The 23,514-nt window shown below is 36.4% G+C and overlaps 1 protein-coding gene across 8 annotated transcripts in view; it reads left to right on the top strand.

Annotated features, from left to right (window-relative positions):
- The window catches only part of pxb (putative Hedgehog signaling attenuator pxb), a 317,882-nt gene extending 301,059 nt beyond the window's left edge, over nucleotides 1-16,823 (top strand). For 7 of the 8 annotated variants that reach the window (XM_089852717.1, XM_089852715.1, XM_089852716.1 and 4 more), the window contains 2 exons: nucleotides 11,738-12,107; nucleotides 12,580-16,823. In XM_089852717.1, coding sequence (XP_089708843.1) covers nucleotides 11,738-12,107; nucleotides 12,580-13,745 — 1,536 coding nt within the window. In that variant the 3' untranslated portion in view covers nucleotides 13,746-16,823. The remainder of the gene's footprint in view (nucleotides 1-11,737; nucleotides 12,108-12,579) is intronic. The other variant, XM_089852722.1, reaches the window with a different exon arrangement.
- The last annotated feature ends 6,691 nt before the right edge of the window (nucleotides 16,824-23,514 follow it).

The raw sequence follows: 23,514 nt of genomic DNA, 5'->3' as shown, positions 1-23,514 counted from the left end.
TAAATTTCGACGTGTCCTTTATTTTCTTTTTAAGCGAAGGAGACCCCCCCCCCCCCTAGCTGAAACAAATTACGTTTTAAAACATTACACTCTCCCATTTCTGTTATTTTTCCCGTAACTAAGGCAGGGCAAAAAAAAAAATGAAAGCTAAAAAAAAAATATCAAAAAAGGGCTAAGGAAAAATTCCCGAATCTCCTAGCAACGTTCATAATGTATATTACCACCCCCTGACGCCAAAGACGTCGGAAAAGGACCAAAACTTAAAGGAACGGGGGGGGGACGCGGAGAGGTAAAAAAGAAATAAGATTGTATTTCTTGAAATCTAGAAATCCTTCTGGGGGTTTATAAATCTAGAGTTCTAGACGAAATTGAATCCCAGTATAGAATCTAAAAGGGATGGATATGAAAAAAGCTCTTTTTTTCTGGTTGCCTATGATGCGATGGAAATGGGGATTTTCCTCCCATCACTACAGGGATTTTAGGCTTGAAACTGCTGCAATATTTGAACCAAAACGAGCTTTTTATTTTATACTTTTAGTGGTTCTAGAGGGTTTCCCCCGCCTTCGCCCACTCGGGTGTCCAGTCTTGTCTAGCAAGGACATTTATCCGTAGATAAAATTATTTAAACAAGATGTTTTTAAAATTAAAGTGATACTGATCATCTTTGATTTTTAAACGCTTTCTTAGTATTAAAGACTCGGATTTTATATCGTACAGTATCCCTTGAAACTCTTTGAGTACACACACAGTGAGAGACATGTATGTTTTCGAAATATACGAGAGGAGCCAGGCTCTCCAAGTTGGTTTTAGAGCTAGGATAGATTTAAGCTTAAGAGGGATGAAACTACTTAGGATTTAAGTGTGTTATCGTGTTCATAACATACTTACATCTCTCTGAAAAGATGTTACTCTTCTTATTTTTACTCACTGAGAAAAGGGCCTTTTTCCTTTGCCCAGAAAGATCGAATATCTTGAGAAAATTCACTTAAGGAAAACTCACACTCTATTTACTTAATGCTTGTTTAGAATGTTTTTATTTCGTTTTTATCCAGAAAAAAAAAACATTTTGGAGTATTATAGGTTAATGAAATGAGGTCTGTTGCTAAAAACACGCTCTAGTTCGTCAGAATTTTGTTTAAAGGATCGAAAGACTTTCATTAAAATGTTTACCTTTAAATACTTAAGGATTTAAAGATAAAATATTCCACTATATCGTTCAGTATAATTTTAAATCCCAATTTCAACGCGTAAATACTTATTTTAATGCTCTTTCCATCCAGTAACGCTGAAAATTTACTGTAAAAAGAAAAGAAAACACCAATTGAGAAGCTCGTCGTAGAGCACTCAGAAAAATATCTTTTACTCTTTTGTATTTTTTGACACTTCTCTGTATCTTAGTGTTTTTCGTTTTATTCTTTTGAACCCCTTGTAAAGGGCCCTAAAACGTCAAAAAAACTTTTGTTAAAATTGTTTTTCGCTCCGAATCCCACTTTGTCAGGTAAAAAGGGAATAGATCCAAAGCCATTATCAGTCTTAAGGCGCGAAAAAACATTCCCCCCCCCTCCGCATCGTATAAGAGATTTTTCAGTGTATTTACTATAGGACCCACGTTTGTTATTTTTTATTTCAATCTAAAATGATACCGAAGATAAAACTAGGACTAATGGTTTTCCAATCGTATTGGAAAAGAATTGTCCCCCACCTTTAGTCGTATTATTTTCTTAGAATGAGACAATTGTCTCGCGCTCCTGAATCTGATTTTTCTGGTTCGTTCTAGTAACGTTTGCTTTCCCGTTTTTTTTTTTCCTTTTTGGCGGGAATATTTTCAACTCCGTTACTTTTAGAGTAGATTTTTCCAGGGTAAACTTTGATGCCCCCTGTTTACTCGGGGAGCGATAGCTTAAGCAGCGACTCTCCGTAGTTGGCTTAGCAGAATCGAAAATCTAGTTTAAAAAGTAGGTTTTTGTTAAATATATTTTAAACCCTCTTTCTTTACAAAATCCCTTTTTCCCTTAAGTCTGCCTATACGCAAAGTTTCAAATTAAAGTAATTTATATAGTTTAAACTATTTGTGTAAGGGTGTATTTACTGGGAAGTTTTCAATTTATATAAATAGGCCAAACCAATACCTCAAAGGGATAGTTCCGGGCAATACTTGTTTTCCTTTTTAATCGAAAGAGCGTATAAAATAGTAAATATATAGAGTCGAACCATGTGTATCATGTATGAGTCACGCTTACAAAAGGTACAATGTAATAGTACATTTTTTTTCATTCTTCCCTTACTATATACAAATGTTGAATAATTGTCTCTTATTTTTAATTAAATAGTTTCAATGTATCACTGCGCCTGCGTGTGATGGTGGTGTTAGTTATGAGATGGGGGAGAACGAGTCTTCTTTATGACTCAAAGCATCTGAATTGCGGACATTCCCCTATTCGCGACGACGTAGTTCTTTTTTTTACGACCCCGTGAACCCCGTAGATGCCAACTACATTAAGGGGACATTTCTAAATTCTATTTGTAAGAGAAATACAATACCTTTTATATTTATACAAGGCATATTATATTTACCATTTTAAAAATACCTACTGTCTACTAAAATTCCTAGAATTTTCAAATCATTATTTGATCTACGAAATAAATTCCAGATTCAATAGAAAACTAAAGATCATTCGAGCGTAATATCGCTTTGAAATCGTACGCCATTAAGTTGGAAAAATCGCTAAATATTTATAGTACTGTATTGGGTTTAAATTAAAATTTTAAAATTTAAAACTTCGTACGGATAGTACTCTAGTAGCGACTGTGGATTTTGTAAGGATATATTTTTCGAGAGGGCTTGATGTCTATCGTTGCCCCCGTCCATCGCTTTTGACCAGTGGCGTTTCAATTTCATGGTTGACCGCTGCCATAGATCCTAGATGCTCTGTTAAGCCTTGGTCGGTCCTGCTAGCGATTTAGTTGATACTAAGGGGAAAAGATAGAGAAAGAGTCAGTACATTTTGAGAGGAGGTTCCCGCTTTATGCATTAAACATCTTTGATCTAGGGCCAGCGCTATACTTATTTGAATAAGAGTATCCGTATATGTTAGGCCTAATCTGGTTGGTCTACTATGGCTTCGAAAAGCATTTTCTTGTTAGGGTAGCTTTCGAAAGAGCTAAGCCTTTGCCATTTTCTTTTCAGCTTTCGAGTTTCTTTCATTAATTTCAGTTAAATTTCGACCCTAATATAGAATAGCGTTTAAATTAAAATTAAGTGTTTATCGTAAATCATTGAACCCTTGGGAGAAATCTATTTTAAATCTTATACACAAATTTCCTTGGAATTTAAGAAATCATTTAAATAAATGGGTTTATACCGCTCTAGGGACTCGGTGGCGCATCGTGGATGCCGGCCGGAGAAAAAATTGCCCATTTTCAGGGAAAAGGGGCCCATTAAGAAATCAACATATTCCCAGAAATTCCAGGATCTTGCATAATGAATTCTTTCATTATCACCCTGAATATATGAAGAGGAAATATTGATAGCCTCGTTAACACTATAATTCTCTTCGCACAGTGTCTGTCATTATTCATAAAAGTTTGTAGTTTACTCATACGATACAATATATTCCAGGTAAAAATAAACGTTTAAAATATAAATTAGATATTTCCTAGAACGTTTAGCCTGATTCTTAATCTGGCGATGAATTTGATACTCTGTATATACAAACTTGATGGTCGGGCCCTTGCATCTTTAGTTCAGGGACAAAATAGGCGGCCATTCGCGGAAAAACGGTGAAAGACAACAGACTAGTCCATATAGAAGGAAGAAGCTACGGGGAAAGGAGGCAGCCAGCCACTAGATCACTTCACTAGTCCTCGGGGAACGACCATGGTCGATCCAAATGACCAGACACCCGTCGACAAAGGGAGAGTTAGACTAGGATGAAGATGAAAGGATGCTAGGAAGCTGGAAGATGCTTTTCTTCTTTCCACTACAATAGATCCGACGACGTCTAACGTCTTGATCATCTTTATGACGTCACCACGCATAAACATTTCCGCCCCCTTTAGAACAAGAACGCGATGGATGATGGGATAAGATTGATTCCCCTCGTACAATTTCGATAATAAAAATGTCATATTTTTGAGCGGACTTTAAGCCTAAAAAAATTAAACCAAATCCGGGTAATATGTAAAAAACCTGGAAATGTCTGGGAAATCAGTTTTCCAAAAGTTTCATGAACCCTGAGTCATCAAAGTAAAGTAAAATCCATAAGTCTTGAATTTTACACTCCCCATTATATTTTTTCATGGCACAGCTATCACTTAACCTCTCTAGTAAATATCCTAACCCGTATTCCATAACCGATAGGAAATATAATATACAAGGGGAATGGTAAAACACGGCGGTTAATAAAGTCGCCTAAAATAAAGCCATTTAATCCTATGGCACATCGTTCAAAACTATCTATCTTCCCTTCTTCCCTAGCGCATCCTATCCGATGCACAGAGAGTGTATTTAGATCATCGGCATTATATTTAAGGTCAGAACCGACCCGTTTTTCGGTCCCCATTCGCTTCATCCTTTAAAAAAGTCTTTCGTAGCCTAGGCCTAAGCTATAGAGCGAGCGAGAGCGGATAATATTATGGACCGTCTCTCCTCTCTTGGAAATAAACCGGTGAAAATCGATGGTAGCATTACCGGTGGCCCATTAGTCCTTATTGTTGTTCCTACCCCATCCCATCCCCCCCTTTACCGTGCGCGTCCTAGATCTCTCTTCTCTCAGCATCCTCATCCTCGCGCTCTCTTCCAGCTTCTGGCAATCCCTTCCTAAGGACGGGGATGCGGGAAAAATGCTCTTGAGCGGAGGAGGAGAGACGAACGAAGCTTCTCTTTTCGACGAGTCAGTTTCCCCTAAGCTCCCGGTGATGGGAGCTACCCTGGACTGAGTTTTCTCTCTCCTCTCTTTTATCATTATCAACTATTAGTTCATCAATAAGCTCTCGCGCTTCTCTATACCTCCCATCCCTCCCTCTCTCTCTCCGAGTAGAGAACTTCATCCTCTCCTATTCAGTTCTGGAACATTCTTAAAAGTTCCTTTTCAAAAAGTTTATTTTTTCGGGGATGGATAACGGGAAAGATGGAGGTTGGAAGAGGAGGGGCAGGAAACGGGGTCCAGATGGCGTTCAAAAATATTGAACCGGTAATTTTGCCCTTCCTATATAGGTGTAGGTGTAGAAGTATTTTTAAACTAATTTTACTTTTTTTTTTAATATATACTATATTGTATTTTTAATATATTTCTTAACAAAATTGACTTTGAGAATATTGGATCTATTTCAAAATGGTGTTGGGATATTAGGGTATATTTATTTATACGAATTTCATTCCTCTTTTTTATAGTTTTAATCCGTAATATCGAAAATAAATTTTATTGGGCAGACTTTACGCAATGCGATAAATCATTTTCCGAACTGACTGGTCAATAACCTATAAAAGAAACAAAGGGGTTTTGATATTAAATACGCTACGCTTACACAGGAAATAAAAAAAGTCCATCAAACGAGACTAGAATTAATTATTTTCTCAGACTTATTTTTTCCACTATAAGTATCTAGAAATATATTAAACCGAAGGTAATATAGTTTTTTATGCCCTAAAGTCGTCTTAATTCACTTTAGATTGTTTTTATATTTCCTAGTATGTTTTCGTAAATCATCATACAATTTCATATAACTTAAAACAAATTGGATAGTTTTTTATTCCTTTTCTCTTTTTTGTATGTATTTGCAATCTCTACATTTAACGTAATATAAGTTTGTTTGCGAGCGTATAATTAATACGTGGAAAGGCTAGATACGATAGAGAAATGCATTAACATTTTTTTCTACTTGATATCTTCGTTGACATTCACTGTTTGAACTCGAATAAACATAAAATGTCCGGGAGGAAAAAAAGAAGCGGAAAAAGTTGATTTATGTGATATTGCCCCCGTTTTTCCCTATTTTCTCTTTGGTTTCTACCATTTCGATTTAATATCCCAAATGTTCCTACGTCGACATTCTATTATACTTTGACCCACCCCCGATCCCTAAGGGGATTCAACGGAATAGACATTCCAAGCTTCCATTATTTTGAAATATTAAGAGCTTCCTCCCTATACAAAAATAGGCCTAACTTACGCCATTCTAAAAGAAAGTTAGGTTTTAAGTTCGAATTTTGTTACGAACGGCAACGCGATGACTTAATATCTATCTGAAAGTGGTACGATGTTTGACGTCCGAGGTTAGTAGATAGCTAACGCCTACGGGAAGGAATCAGGAAGTTGCGTTAATTTCTCAATCTATTTAATTACATTTATTCGTTAAAGCTTTACTAGATAAGACGACGTCGGAATCTTTGAATTAAAAGCGTAAATTTAAGTAAGCGTTTGTCGTTTCTAAATTATTAATATTCTCATCAAAAATATTTCTGTTAGAAGTCTGATAAGAGCGTTTTAAATCTTTTAAGCCTTGGCCTCTCTCTCCAATACGAGAGAGAGAGAGACAGAAAATTGCTGGAGATTGTTAAGTTTACACACTTTAAAGTATAATAATAGCCATTTAAATTTCAACTCAACCAACCTAAAAGCGGGCGTCGGAAACTCGCCTCGCCTTTAACAATTTAACCTTAAGAATATCCTGGAGTTCGACTCGATAAGAGAGCTACGCGATTTAATTTCACCGGGTTAGGCCTTTTCATAGCTCATTTCTTAAGCCTTGGTTTGAAATTACGAAGGAAAAGGTAGTAAGGTAGGCGAACTCGTTTGGTAAGGTTTCAGTCGAAATGGCGGGTCCAATTCGGAGTTGGTCAAAGGTATAGCCGGGGGGGGCTAAATAATGCGCGCCCTAGTTTCTATTAACTATAATTTACGCTGTAGCCCGCCTCTTAAAGCTATGATCATTAGAGGAAATGCCGCCAAGGCTTAGAAAGCGGTATACTAATCTTAACGGTTACCATAGCAACAAATGATGGGTGATTAAAAATACAAATGGACGACGTTGAGAATGTAAAGGGGGGAGAGAACAAAGTCTTAGACGTTATATTCCGCCCAACGGATATCCTTTGAACCTTCCACTCTATCTACCGTTTTACCTAGAATTAATATAATTGTCCCAATAGTAAATAACCGTTTGGTAGCCAGCTCATCAGGAGTTCTTTGATTTCGACTGTTCGTACAGGCGATACTAAGGGAGAACTGGAATTTATTCGTGGTTATTTAGTATGGTATCTAACAAACGATTAATACGCTTGAATGGAAATATGTTTAGGTATAAATAACCTTCGGGTGATTTAGAGAAAGAGCCTTAAGATGTCTACTAGGCTATTCATTATTGTTGTCGGGGATTTTTGGGGGCAAAATCTTCTCGTTGCTACCTTTGTTGTCGGTTTATACCTGCGCCGTGATCTTATATTAAGGAAACGTAGCCAATTACGGACCGACCGATGGGGAAGATATGTTTACTAAATGTTTGTCCATTTCCTTAAATGCCGTGTAATTTAAATTTCTCCCTTCTCATCTTTAGACGACTGCTGTCAACAAATATTTAAATAATTTAATGATATCTTTAATTAGTTAGCTATAACTTTGGTTCTAAAGTACTTTGATCAAAATCCTAGGAACCGTGATAAACTAGACATTCCATGAAGTAATTACTCCCAAGTATCATGGTCATATTATGTAAATAAAAATATTGTTTTGGGCAATAGATAAAATTTTGGAGGAAGAAAAAAAGAAATTGCGCTAATAATATTTTAGTATTAGAATTGTAAACTAGTAAAACTGTGCGATAAGGAACAAATATAGATTAATTAATTTATAATACACTTGTAATTACACTAATTAATTTAAACTTACTTGGGGAATGTTTATTTGAAGTAAAAATGTTAACATTTATATTATAAACAAGGCTTTGTAACAGCTGTTTAGAATGGCTAGTTTCTAGCTCCTATAGATCAATTTTAAATTAAAATACTCTATTTGAAATTGGGTTTAAGGAGATGAGAGAAAATCCGTATTAGATGGAATGGGATAGGAGCTGAATTCAATTAGGGCCAATTGCCCGAACAGTCTCACTTAATTCCATCCTTGTATTCCAAGAGCCCACCGTTATCCTTGTAGTACAGGGGAGGGAGGGAGGGAGGGAGCTGGTAAACGAAACGGGAAACGTTTTCTCTAGCCTTTAGGAAAAATAATCCGACCCTCATTTTGGTTTTAAAACTACCCTGGTTTCGGATTCCAGCTATTTTCCTACAACCTTTAATCGATTTCTGAAACTAGAATTCCATGCCAAGTTTCCTCGGTGCGTATCCTAAACTCGGCTTAGTAGTTTCGCTTTCGTTGTCTGTCACCTTTGACCCAGTTTAACCCGACAATAGAAATCTTATATTTATTTGTGAATAAGCCTCGTTTGTTCGTTAAGCGCAGTCATAACAGAGTTCATACAAACCTGAAAAACTCAGGGAAATAAATATTTGACAAAATCTCTGGGAAATTTAGAATTTTTAGTAAAATTCAGGGAAAACTGTGAGGTTCGAGAAGGGGTTGCTTCAACTATAAAAAACTACTCCCGTTGTCATAACTCCATACATGGGGAGAAAATAATATTTAGAACCATCTGAAGAGAGATGCAACGCGGAATCCCTTTTTAATACGAGCCATTTTATATGCACTTACGAATTTGTAATTAGTTAGGTTCAAGGGACGTCTTGTTTTAACTCCCCCCCCCCTATTTTAATTGAAGAGCTCTTTTTGTTCGTTTTCCGAGTCTCCATCTCCAGCATCCCTTTTCCAGGAGCGCGTGGGAGAATTCGAGTTCAGTTGCGCGCGATAAAAAAGACTAAAGGATTCGAGTTAAAAAGAATTGGAGAAGGAGAAATGGTTGGAACAAAAAAAAACTTAGTCGCGGGTAACTTTGGGATGGGGGGGGGGGGCAAGGTGGAAGGAAGGAAGGCTGAGACGGACGCCCTTAGTAATAAGAAGGTTATGTCAAAGGATGTTACTGTTTAGTTTAATTAGCTTCCGTAGTAAGGTAGTTCTATACAGGACCCAGCCTGTATCCTGTACGTTTCTACTTTTACCATCCGCGAATTAATTCAGTCATCACCTGAATATTCAACCACGTCCAAGTTTGATTACGGATAACGGTAGAGTCGATATTAAAATATTGTAGAGACTGTATAGTATTCTTTGGAGAATCCAGGTTTATTCATACTTTTACTTTCGTTTTCAGGCTCGGTTGATTTTGAAGGAGAAATGGAAAAAATTTCCGTTTTTTTTTTTTTTTACTGGCTTTAGCTTGGCAAAGGCTTAGTGAATAACGTGGTTTCTTATTTATCCTAGATGACTCCCACTCCGTTTTTTACGTAATAAATTATGTGTGCCCTTTATACCGTAAGATCGGGAGTAGCACTAGGGTGGAAGAGGGGAAGCCAAAAATTAATTACAACCCAACCTACAGTAGAGTTCCGAATGCTCTTACCACCTTGGTAAGCTTAGGGGTTTTGATCTCGTACCGTGAAATAGTACAGTCGTGGTCGTAACAATGCCTCAAGAAACTATAATAATTCTCCAGCTTTTTTGTAGTCCGAGGGAATTGTAGTGAACCAATTTTTTACTTTTTAATTTAGTAACAGTTTCTTTGTGTTTTACGCGTCTACAGATTGGCATATTTCGGAAATACCGACTGCCAATCCTTAATTAAAAATACCAGTAGGTATTATTTTACCAGACTCCAATCTGTTATTATACAGCCCAGGGTGTTTCTGATAAGTCTGCCACAAATTAAGGGAAATGTTCTCTGGGCGATTTTCAGTCGAAAATGTAACTTCTATCTCCATTTTTCCGTCTGGGCCACTGCTTTCGAGTTATGATTTGATTGTTTTAGACTTTAGTGATGACCCCTAAATTCAATGAGCATTTTCTTTCAGTTTCTTAATAAAATTAAAGGGGTCATCCGTAAATTACTCCAATCTTAACTTGAAAACAGTTGCCCGGACGGCACAAAATGGAGATAGAAGTTGCATTTTCGACTCAAAAGAGACCAAAGAACATCCCCCTTAATTCATCAGAAACACCCTGTATACATACGGAAGAGAGTTACTTCAGAAATTAGAGAGTTTAAGCGTGAATGAAAGCAGCGTCCATACATTCTGAATCCAGGGAATTAATGTCTTGTTCCTGTTTTGGCTAAAACCTTAATCTCCCCATCGCTGTTGTATGAAAGAGGAACAAACGGGTTCGGGTGGAGGAAGCTAGCTTGTAAAAATATTTCTATCTCATCTCATCTTCTCTTCGCTTCATTATTACGTTATTTTACGAGCTCGAGTTTGTACGTATTTCCAAAACCTCGGATAATTGAGTTAGCTGCAAATTGCTATCTTTTTTCTACCCTCTCGTTTTCCCCCTAGTGGTGTACTCTGTACTCCTAGCCTAGTGTTGATACTATCGCGTAATTTTAACTCCCGCTTCGCTGCTGGCTGTCTTCGTAATACGCTCCAAACCAGTGCAGAAATTGCGCGGAAAGTACCTACTATCGCCATGCCGCGCTCGATCTTGGTGCCTCGAGTGTCGGGTGACCTCGTGCTCTTTAATTTCTCTTCGCACCGCCCTAGTTGTTGCACCAGCCCTTCTAGAAGTTCCTTACCGAATGTAATGAATCGAGTAGCGATAATTGCAACTTGCACTTTGGAATTAAGGTACCCTGAACCAAAAATACTCTCCTCGAATACCTCGAAAACCTATTTTCATCGGAGAGAAACGAGATAACCTATTGGTCAACCGACTTAGGCCTAAACATCGAACTTTATGGAAGACTCGTCCGGTTTCTATTATTTTCATTTGTCTTTGTTATTACGTTTATTCAAGGGAAAGCCTCGAAGGAATGATAACCCTAGATACTTTTTATAGTGATCTTCTGATGCGAGAGCAAACTGAAGCTCGCAAATTTATTTGGAATTATCTGTTTTTGTTACGACGGTTGGAATCTTTTTTTTTCTTCTTTCTCTGTTCTCTTCTGGTGGTGGTTGGGCGTTCGCCCATCCTACTCCTGACGTTTTTCTTTTTTGGCAAGGTGGGCTTCGTCTTCTTAATTAGTTTCTTTTTTATCCGTTGGGGCCTCGAGGGCGGCTCGCGTTACCTAATTCTTCCCTTCTCATTGGAGTGGGATAGGATTGGGCTCGTGCGCGGCGGAAGCAATTATTGATAATTGTTTTCTCGCATCTTTTCCCAATTATCGCCCCATTTTCGGTTAATTTGTTTATTAGGGAGCTAGTGAATCACCTCCGCTTTCTTTTCAACCGTATATGTATGGTGTTAAGCCTTTTTTCTTTTTTATTGGGGTGGGCCTAAAAGAATGGATGAGTTTGGTTTGTTCTAAATGTCCGTAATAGTTTTACCTTACTAAAGACCTTATCATTTCCGGGATTTAAGCTTTTTGCCAAGCTAATTAACAATGTCTGCTTGGATATAATTTTAACTCATTAGCTAATTGCTAATTAATTTTATAAAAAAATGTTTAAATATTGAAAGTGAAAGACTCTCCAAGGTCCATAGTTTCCAGTTGAGTTTACAATCTCAATTTTAAATATTTAGCTAATTTAAGAAAATACCATGTCTGTCCATCAGGGGTTATTTTCGTGACATTAATTTTGACCCGAGTGACCTTTTATTACGCCATTTTCTAACCATATTTTTTTTTATTCATTTAGTTACTGGATGTAAAATACGGCAGCTATGGTCCGGGTCAACTGGCCCCATTGAGTCACACCAACTTTACTTTCACCCCTAACCATAAGGAGTCCGGCCACCATCATCAAGGACACCATCATGGTCATCATCACGTCCGAGCGTCAAAGAACAAGGACCACTTCAACCCTATTTACGAAGAAGTATCCGGTTGTTCGGAAGAGAAACCTACGAGTCGCAGCTACGATTCGGACATCGAGGATAGCGAGGCCGAAGCCAGAACAGTGGCCAGCGAAGACGAGTTCGCCGAAGATGAATTGAGTTTGGCCGAATTTCCTCGACCCGCGACGGGAACGGGGACCAGACCGTGTTCCGGTACGAGTTCTTTGCAAGGTATGCATGCTATCTTTTAACCGCTTAACTTAATTTTTCAACTAGACTAGTTTTAAACTATTGGCTGCATGCTTAAGGGGCAGCCCTAAGCCTAACCACGAATGCGTAGCAATATTGTGAATTAGCCTTTGCTATTTTGTGGTTTCAAACCATGTTGAACCCGCACGCTTCTTTTGATAATGTTGGTTTTTTAAAAGTGTTTGAATCACGTGGCATTTAAAGCCACGAATGGTAGCTTTTTTTAAAGTAATTGGTATTTCCACGCCATTACAATATATTTAATATATTTCTGTCGTACTTTGCTTTCTATTAGTTCGGTAGTGTTTCTTTTACTGCACTAACATTTCTGGTTTATTAATTTTTCACTTGTTTAATGGGTATCACCGCACTTTCCCTTGTTGTTGGTTTTATTAACCCCATTCCAAGTGAATTTGAAGTAATTGTGTCCCCAAAATGATCCAAAACCAATCAGGGTCAACAGGCGGGGACTTATGTCGTGACGTTGGTTCAGTGTCCAGCGAGGGTGCCGGAAGCGAAGGAGGTCACTCGGAAAACCGTAGCGAACTAAGAGGTCTTTTTCGTGGACCACGCGGTGGTGGAGTCAACGGAACCAAAGGTCGCGGTCTTCACCAACCGAAACACACGCACTCTTTGGAACGCAACAAAGACGGACATCCCAGCGAGGGATTCTTAGCCAAGCAAAACTATTACATGAGCAAGAGTATGTTAGGCCCTGACCTGGCTGGCGGAGGAATGGGTAGTCCTTTACCCATGACGAAAACTGGTTCGGTTGGAAATCCTTACCAAGATGACGCGCCACCCGGTTTGGGTCAACATCCGTACGGACATTCGATGGGAAGGTTAACGGGTGGACCGGAAACTGGAAGGTTTCATCCGAACCAATTAGGTAATGACGGTACGCGTTCGCCGTTCGCGTCACGTAATAAGGACAATTACAAGATGAGGTTACCCGGAGGACTTTTATCGGAACTTAACCACAAGTTAGTTGGGAACGGTGGTAACCAAGGACCCAATAGGACATTACCGTCGCCCGGTGTCCCGACCGGGACGCGAACCGGAAGTTCGGCGGCAGCTACGCCAGTCTTTACGGTCGATCAGGACGAACCCTATCCACCTCCGTCCATGGGTGGTTCCAGGGCCGCGCCGGGTCGGGGCGTTTCCGATTTTTCGACGTTCCATCCGTACCCTCCGCCCAATCGGGTGGGCGGTGGCGGTACCACACCCGTTAACGGGGGCGGTTTACCTTCGCCTCCTCCGCCCGCGACCGAAAATATCTACGCCTCCGTCGAAGAGGACGGTCCGTTCACCATCGACGGGAACGCGGGACGCTCGCGAGGCGGTTCCTTCTCCGCTAACGCTAGTCGACAAAATGGGGGCGGGGTTAGCGACTTCAAAACGCCCCCGCAACCGCCCGCGGCCAATAGGCTGATGGGAGGAGGGACTTCGACCGCTCCAAATACTAATACGTCATCGTCGAAGACGATTGTGCCAAAGGACGGTGTGCATGGTCAAAAAGGAGGACATTTAGCGAACCAAAGGACCCCGGCTAATGACGACGAGAGCGCGTCGTACGGGGATATCATGCCAATCTATGACACGCGGACGGTATGCACGTGAGATAATTATGACGTCACGCGCCCACTATTCGCTTTATATTAATTGATAAATAAAAACTCCCACCACTTCACTACCGTAAACACCACGCGCGGACTGGTTTAAAACCCGACCCTTTCCAAACTCACACCAAACCAAAATTCCTTTCCCCTTTTAAGCCTTTCCGCTTATGACCAATTTAACTGAGAAACTAAACATCCATTACCTACCTTCTACTTTCGATTGAAGGAAGTTACAAAAGCTGATAAAAACTAAAGAAAGATCTAAACTTTTCTTTATGGAATAATTAATTACTCAAAAAGTGTATGACCAAAGTACCTACCATCTTCGGATAATTTCCTAACAATACCAGTCCTAAATTTAAATACCTTTCCTACAAAAATATCAACAAAGGAGTACCACGTAACCATTAATGGTGAACGTTCCTCACACACCCAAACCCAACATCGCCATCATGACCAGTTTGGTTCCTGTATCAGAGTTCAACCCGCTTCGATTTTGAAATTTTCCCTAACTTGAAAGAGAGGAGAGATCAATTTTCAAAGTTTAATTAACCCTAAAGTAATTAAACTTTGAAAAAGAAATTTCTCGCTCTTTGTTTAAAATCCACGTGTAGCTGATATTATATGGCTGTTTATATACTGTGAGTGAGCGAGTGATAAATTTAAATATTTAATTATTAATTAATTATAAGTATTATTAATTAAAAAGAAAATACCACAAACAATAAAATAAAACAAATACGAGCTATAAAATAAATTACCTTCAACTCTGATCATCATAATTAAAAAAATTAAACAAACAAACAAATAATAACAAAAAATAGCACCTGGAAAGTAAGAAATTAAACCAATTAATTATCTGAGTTAATTCAAATTAATATAATCGGGGAGTTGATGATTGAGGATTGGTAGATTACAGTAGATAAAGTCCGATTTTACATTTGCAAAAAAAAAATAAAAAATTAAATAAACATTTCAAAGTGACGATACAAACGGTTTTTAAGCGAGTCTCGGCGGTATTTTTCAAACAAGCAAATAAATAAATAAATAAATAAACATGAAAACGCGCGTGGTAAAATAAATAATTAAATAGTAGGAATATTAAGATGGTGACATTCTATGGACGTATTACGATGAAAACAAAATGTCCCTTTTTGTACACAACTTAATTTTTCACCCGAGTCTTAATCCTATTGAGAAAACAAACAAATATCGGCAAATACGATGCAATACTAAACAAACTTGCATGGTTATTATATAAAAAAATAAGCTGTGATAGACCAGCGGAGGTGTTTTTATAATTCTTTTAATTTATACGGATTTAAACGAAAGCAAGTTTATTTATATTTAATTAAATGTTGGCTCTCGTATTTAGATGGTGCGTTAATTAAGCTATAAAATGAGCCAAATATTGTCGAAATCGGTCCATAATTAAGAAATTTATGGTCCTGTATCGTTTTTTTGGTTTAATTTTGTAGATCTTAACGCTCTACCAATTAACGAAATCCATATTTAATTAAGTTAAAATTTATCGGATAGAATGCGAAAATAGTAAGTATCATATTGGCGCAAAATTTTAAACAATAAATTTACTTGTAATTAAATCATTATAATTGGTACCTAAACCTTAATAACCCCAAGCTTTAATCCAAATCCTAATTAGTCAAACCCAATTAAATTAAATTTGCTTTCATAATTAATATTATAGACATTTATTATTTCAAATTAATTAATTTGAGAAACAAAAACTACAAAAAAAAAATAATATACTATTTTCTATATTTTGTACTCTCTAAAACTATAAGAAAAAATTCCATAAAAAAATTCTTCGTAAATTTAAAAAAAAAGTATTTAAAAAAAAAATAAATAAATAATGCGCTGGTCAGTTTCTGCCGTGTGAGGGTCAAATTTTTGGGAGCCAAAATATGCCCGGGACAGTCCGTCAATATTTCTACCCTGCTCAAACTTGCCAATTTTTTCAAAGAAAAGAGAAAAAAAAAATAATTAATTGTTGTACAGAAAATATAAAAAATTTAAACGGTAGGCTTTGCGTAGGTCTCGCAAATTTAATTGACGCAAAAATTAAAATTTAAGAGACTTTTGAAAAAAATGAAGAAATAAGTAATAACGCATTTGATTTGAATTTTAAATTTTCAAATCCAATTATTTTTAGGGAAGAGAATGTGCAAGAAAAAACAATATAAATAATAATTTGATTTGAAAATTTAAAATTGTGATTGAAAATTTGATTGTAAGTTTAAACATTTTTCCTTTTCTCTCTGCTTAGTTTCTTAAAGGGGAAGTGAAATATAAAACACTGAATTGAGTTTTTTTTTAGTTTAACCTATGAACACTCTAAATCTATTATTTCACACTATTATTTTACGTAGACCGCGTGTCTAGACAAGCGTCTTTATTAAAAAAACCACTTTCTTATTTCACTCTCCCTTTAATAATCAATTTAAACAAACAAACAAGTCGCAGCGAGGCGTACGTAATTATCGTAATGTATAAATAAATAATGTACAGTTTTGTAGAAAAATAATACACGAAAGAAAAAATCCTCTTTTTTTAAAAAAAAAAAAGAATAATGTTATTTATTTTTGGTATTAATTGTTTGTTTAAATTAGATTTTAAAGTAAACAACCTGTTTACTCCTTGACGAGCTTTGTTTATAATACAGGAGGATAGAAAATTAACGATAATTAAAAACGCCTCGCTTGTCAATAAAAATTCCTTTTTTACCCCCCTCCCCAAAGTTAGTTAATATTATAATTAAATAATTAGCTTTTGTACATGTTGTAACATAAATTATGATTCTGGTTTTTAAGAAATAACTGAAAGGAAGAGTGTTTTTGGGATTTTTCAAAAGTTTAAAAATTCCCTTCGAAACGCTATAATGATAAAAAAAATGAGGCAGGTAAAAACAAATAAACAAAAACAACAGGCACATATCATTTTGTTCGGTATAAGCCTAAAAAACAATGCTGTTTTATTTAATTCATGACGTCATCAAATGCGAGAATATTATAAAAACCAAATAAAAATAGGGGAAAATTTCCCCCAATTAAAATTTAAAGTTTTGTAAAAACCAAATATTTCTGCTTTCAAAAAAACCGCCAAATTCTTTCTCCTTTAATTATAAGGGGAGTGGTAAATTTCAATTTCTTCACCCTAGTTCCGATTGGTTAGATATATCACGTGATTCCGGTCCCATTGTCTTAGGGGAAAAGAGCTCATTTTCGCTAGACGTGCGGGTTCAACAAGTTAAAGCCAGTCTAATCAGCCTCGATTTTATTTTTTATTTTAATATTAACGTCCAATCAAGTTAATTACTGAGATTCTTAAACTTATCGAGTATAATATTTTTTCTAAAATCAGCCGTGAATTTAATAAAAACGACGTGGATTTAATTTCCCAACCGGATTCATCGGAAAACCAATCGAAGACTTCGTAGGTAAATTTTGATCTAATTTTAATTATCTAGACCAATTAATTCTGGAAGTGTGTTTGATTTAGGGTATGTTGGGGGAGGCTTTGGTATTTGTAAGAATAGAAATAATTTTAGGCCTAAAAATCACGAGGTCTTTAAAGAAATGCTAGAAGATCGCGTTAACGAAGCCAAATTCGGAATGTAGGTGTAGGACCACGCGGACCTTTCTCGGGACCGAGGCCCCCTTGTGAGGGGAAGATGGGTGTGAAGGCAACTTTACGGGAAGCATGGGTAATCCAGCACTGACTTAATATATCAGCATCGTAGTTTTAAATCAACTTTAATTAAAAATAATTATGATTTACAATTTAACCGATCGGTACGCGTAATTAACAGCAGTTATTTTTGCAAACAGTTACCGTAAGGATATTTTTGGTGCTCCGTGCATCATCTAGACCTTCTCAGGCAACTTGTGAGTACCCAAGTTTTTTCTTTGGGTGTTGTTTTTTTGCTGGAAAATGGTTTATAAACATTAAATTAAAAAGGGTGTTGTTATTTTATATTCGTGACTAACACCGTAATTACCAGTATTATTCTCAAGCCTTAGGTTTAGCGGTCAATAGTAATTACCTTCAAATACCCCTTGTCAACTTAGACGAGGTCAAGACTCAATACGTCATAATATACAAGTCCATTACCTGTAGTAAATTATGCCTAATACCTTTCCTGTAGTTAATATTTCAATTCTTACGACTTCAATTTTTGTTACGAGGTAAAATAACAATTTACCAAATCTATTTTTTATTACCGCGGCAAAAGATTTCCCATTCGAGATTTACTAAGGCGGGAGGGAAATTGCAAAGGTGTATTTATATTTAATCTATATTAAATTACAAAGCCAGTATGTTCATAAACACGCGTTAACTTTGGGCCAGTACTCTCGGTTGATTAAGCCTAAACCGCTTGAAAGTAATTGGAAATGGCGTTTACTTAAGCTAGCCCAAACTAATTTATATCCAGAGCCAGCTAATTACCTTTTTCAAACTCAATATAGATTGCCCTCGGCGCAATAATTGCCTACTATAGGTTAGCCAAAGTGCTTTACCTAAAATATGTCAATTACGGACAATTAATAGAGTTAATCAACCTTTATGAGAGTAAAAGTTGCTAAGCCTAATGATCAAAGACTCGGTTAAAATTAGCTTTTCTTCCAAACGATATTGACTGGCAATGGGGGTCGAAAATAATGGATCTTACAATCCCTATAGGGGATAGGAAAACTGGGAGAACTCTTTGGTGTTACAAAAATATTCCACGTTATGGCGAACGAGGGATGCGTTGGGGCCTCAATGTCAATCGAAATTTTACAGCTCTGTTTAAGTTAGTCGCGCACCGGGGGAAGGTAAGTAAATGAAATGTTTTCCCCCACGCTGTGCTCGAGTCGCGAAACGATACTTCTAGTCCTCTTAACACAACAGAGTCCCTGCTAAAATGTATAGATATAGATGACAAAGAAAACTGGAGTAGAAAAAAGGGAAAATCTATGACGAAAAATCGTTCCGCTATGATACGGGAAGAAAAAGGTTGAAATAACTTTGGTGGTAGTTGGGTTGGAGTCAACCTAGCAAGTCAGTGGATGAAATTGAGGGAAAGTAGTAAATCATCACGCTGTCATCCTAAAACTGTCGTTCAACGTTATCTACTCGCGTTAGCGACAGATTAACTTGAAAATATAACGCGCTTTTTCCGTGGGAAGTCTTTAAATGTCAAGTTTCGTATCTGAAACATTTTTTTTAAACCAAATATATTTAGTATTATTGGAAAGAAGATAATACTTGGTTATTTCTCCATATCTTTAAAACAGGACCCAAGTGGACTACTTTAGATAATTCCACGTTAATTACATTTTATGAAACTTTATACGTAACCCCTGTCTGCCTAGGCACTAAAGTCATTGAGACTTTCCCTTGAAGGTTTTTTGGGCGGGTTTCCCCTTGGCGCGATATTGATTTTCGATTTGAGGCACTTTTTAAATTGACATCGTCTAGTAGATATGGCACTTGATACGACAACACAGAGCTCTTCTTCCGCTCCCCCCTCCCTTTCAGCCTCTTCCCATCCTCATCCCGGGCTTCTTCCATCACCTCCCCTTCCTAGCAGCATCGTTTTCTTTAGCTTTAACGGAGTAAACTGCCAAACCAATCCGCGGGCGTCTATACCTAAAAAATGACCCATTCTTTATTTTGATGTTTCAAACCTTTCTCTCTCTCTCTCTTTTTTTTTTCTTCTCCGTTCATGAGAAAAGTATCGCTGACATCTCGACTAATGCTGTTGATTTTTGGCGATTGGAAACTTCCTTATTTGACATAACCATCCGTGGATCCCATTTTTATCGATTACATTTTTGGTTTCCAAAAAGAACTAGATTTTTCATATCTATATTTCCTTTGGGTGTTCGAATCTTTGTAAATATAGTAAAATATTCAGGCGTTCTTTATAAATGACCCCGTTAAATAAATACGATGAAAAATGTTCCAATTTGAAACCAGCTACGAAATATTCGTAAAAAATACAGAAATCTTTTACATTCGATCGCGATTCATTTAACTTAATACCCCAAAAGTATTTTTATTTACATAGTAAATAAATACCCCAAACGAATTAAGGAAAATATTTGCCAAAAAACCGCAAATAGAAATGAACTGCAAATTAAGCAAATAGGGAAACATTTCTATTTTTTATTCTAAAAATCCATTTACTCGGAATCAAAATAAATCACAACGAGGTTTTTCGTAAATTGAAAACACAGATTTTAATTTCTCAGTTTCGGCTTTTCCAAGTTTCTTCCAGGCAATCAGCTAGTGCGATATTCATTCTGAATACCAAATTTTCATCGAATTAGAATAAATTGAACTCCTCTTGCACCCAGTTTTATCCTCTCATGGTTTTTAATGAAATTAGCCACGAAATATCCCGTGGGAATTTTGAAAGAACAAATTTCTGTCCCCGTTCTTTCTTAATTCTTGGATTCTTAGAGGTTTAAAGTTTACATTAAGAAAAAGTTGGTTCCCCCTTTTTTTCTCCTTATTCTTGGCCCTTTCTTGAATTTCAACATCTTTCCCGCGCGGTATTTGCTTCGTTACTTTTTATGGTCCTATGTAAATTGTACCACCAACTTTCACAAGGTACATATTCCCTTAACCTCCATGGTATCACTAGTTAATTTAAATTTTTAGAGAAGTTTTTAGCGGCAAAGGCTTAGCTTGTTTACCAAAGTACGATGTGGGTGTAATGCGTATGATTATGTAAATTGGAAATTTTATATTTATGGTTAGGAGTTTTGGTCTAAAATTTGAAATTGAAGGTTAAGGCTTACAAATTATGGCCTAAAATTTGAAACTGAAGATTTAGGCTTAGGAATTCTGGCCGAAAATTTGAAATTGGGGGTCAAGGCCTACACATTTTGACCTATAATTTGAAATCGAAGGTTGAGGCTTAGGCAATTTGCCTAAAAATTGTGATTTAGGCTTAGAAATAAGTTCAAAAATTAGACGTTAATTTTTTTCATAACTCGTAGTTATGGCTATCAAATTGGAACTTCCATAAAATTTGACATGAGCAGTTTGCTACTGCTCGGTACTTCTTAAAAAATAACATTTTGTCATTCTTTCATTTCATTATACACTGAGCGCAGACTCTCTCTTTCTCTTGGTGTTGTTACACTATGCAAATGAATTTCAATTGAATATGCAAGGAGATTTTATCATTGTGTTCAAAGGCGGACCCCCAAGGTTTCTTATAAAAATTTTGTTAGTTTTTTTTCTCTCAAAGTTTTATAGAGGCTAATTAACCTTCCTTTTGTTTTAACATTTATACCATTAATGTTGACTGTAAAAAAGACAACTGCTTCATATTATTTAAGTTCATTGTAATTAATACGAAACTTGGGTAATTGAGTGAAAAGGGAGATTGAAGTATATTTTCGCTAAGCCTAAAGTTGAAGGCCTACGGTACTATACGTAACGCTCCTTCTAAACCAATCGTGTCTTTCCTTTGGTAAGCCTTTAACTAAATGTTTCGAAGCTGACTTTAACTTAGTTTCACTTTACTTTATCTCATGAATTTGTAATATTTGCAGCTGGGGGTTATTTTACAGTAGAATTACAAATTTTAGGGCTACTATAACGTTGCCTTAAGTTTTTTTTATTAGTTTTTAAGTAGGCCTTGAAAGTGTATAAATTAACCCTGTTTATTTTTGATATTTAAGAATCGAAAATAAATTAGACAAGGTGATAACGTCGTAACGGTGTCGTCTTTCGAGGCTCTCGACTTGCTTTTGTTCCATCGCAAGCTTCGATTATTAGTTCATATACTGTCCCTTTAAATACTGAACTTTTCTAGATTAGGTATAGTTAACTCTTTAATTTCTCTAAATCTTTGAAACCTCCTTAGGTTTTGGTACCAAAACAGATTCCCCGTTAAAAACTTTTAAATCCTTGATGATATCGTCCAAGGCTCGTTCCACGCCCAATATGGAGCCATTATTTGTCCCCCCTTTTAAGCCCATGGCTGTTTTATAGCTGGTTTAGTTTTTTTTCTCGTTTTGTTTGGCTGCCTAGATCTTTAATAATTTTTCTCAGGGGAATAACCGGTAGATTCTTAACAATCGTTCACTTGAATGATTCACGCTTATGGTTTGCTTGACCTCAACATTTCGCTTTAGATTTCTTTTTTGGAAAGCTTTCTCTTCATATTTTCTTTATTTGTTATTCTCCATAAAACTATAATAGCGGCCGATCGACATTGTCATGATATTAAGTCATGTTTTATTTCGTACGGGTTTTTATGAGTCTCGTAGAATTTAAAGTAAAATATAACCTAGCTTCGAAATATCCTATGAAAGGTCAAACAGAAACGACGGGTATTTTTATTTCAATTATTTATACAGTTCACTTTTGTGTTAGGCCCACTTTGAACTTTGAAGCCTTGGTCTAAATATTACGTTTGAACTTTTAAGCCTCGGTCTTAAGTTTGAACCATATAACAGTATTATCTAAGCCTAATTAGAACCATAATCCGACGAATGATCTGAAGCCTAATTTAAACCGTAGGTTTACTAGAATAGCCTAATTTTAGTTATAAACATGTTAGAAAAGCCCATATCATACTTTACATAATGCATAGTATAAGCCGACTTTCTCTAATTGACATAAAAATCAATAGAAATATTTATGGGATCTTGATAAATCCTTGGTATATTTACTTTTTCTGTTGAAGACCTCTACTTAACAAATTGTGTAATACGAGAAAGTAGGTCGGAAGATGAGTTAAATTTTTCTCATTGCTATTAGGGAAAGTGAGGTATTGTCCCAGTTATTTTTTAATGATAAATAGTCGAAGGTCATCTGTCAAAACACTTAAGCCTAAAAATCCAACCAATTTAACCAATACATTCTTGCCTGAACTTCCTTCTAAGGAATTTCTCTCGAAGCAAACACGAAGACACCTAAGTTGCACACCTTCTAAAATGACTATCCACCAATTACATTTCGTACAAACCCCCATGACGTCACACGAAAACGATGTCTATTTATTTTGAAACATAATACACGCAATATCGTCACGAATTAATCCCTGGGCATGTTTGGTATGGTTTAACATTCTTTATAAATGGTGTAATTTGTTTTGATCAAGTTCATTCCTCTATCAAGTACGTGATAGCGAAAGAATTTCAATAATTCTCGTATTACCACCGAAGGATGAAATTCTGTTTTGTAAAAACCATCGTAATTGAAATAGAATTTTAAAGAAACTTACCTATTTGTTTGGAAATTATGGAAATATTATTTAAATTAGAATACCACGTGTTCAACCGGATTTTAGTTCATACATCATCCGTTTGATTATGATCTAATTATAAAAAATTACTTCGTGGGAGTTCAACTCGTTTAAAGGGACAATGAAATGGCCAAGTATCTATTTAGATTTAAGCCTAAATTTTACTATTGATAAACAACACCTGTTAGCCAATAACAACACGAGTTTCTTTAATTAAAAGCGCGCGCTCTACTGTAAGGTCGCGCACTCGCGGTTGCTGATTGCTTAAAGGCAAATATGGCGGGGTTATAGGTCAATGAGCTAGACTATTTTGAAAATTAATATAAAATTCGTTGGTAACTTTTTTTTAGAAAGTTTTCTTAATGATTTTGTTGATGTTTTATTAAATAATATTCTCTCCATTTCAATTTCCCTTGCATAGATAAATCATAACCTATTTTTATAAACCGATGTAACATAGCCGGGGGAAATCGTAGGAAACCCCGCCTTCCCCCCGTTA

Source organism: Phalangium opilio, unplaced genomic scaffold, assembly GCF_054372755.1.
Source record: "Phalangium opilio isolate 3A_F unplaced genomic scaffold, DU_Popi_V2 ptg000113l_1, whole genome shotgun sequence".
NCBI lineage: Eukaryota > Metazoa > Arthropoda > Arachnida > Opiliones > Phalangiidae > Phalangium > Phalangium opilio.
Note: the sequence above shows the minus strand (reverse complement) of the source record. Positions and strands in the feature narration are given on the sequence as shown.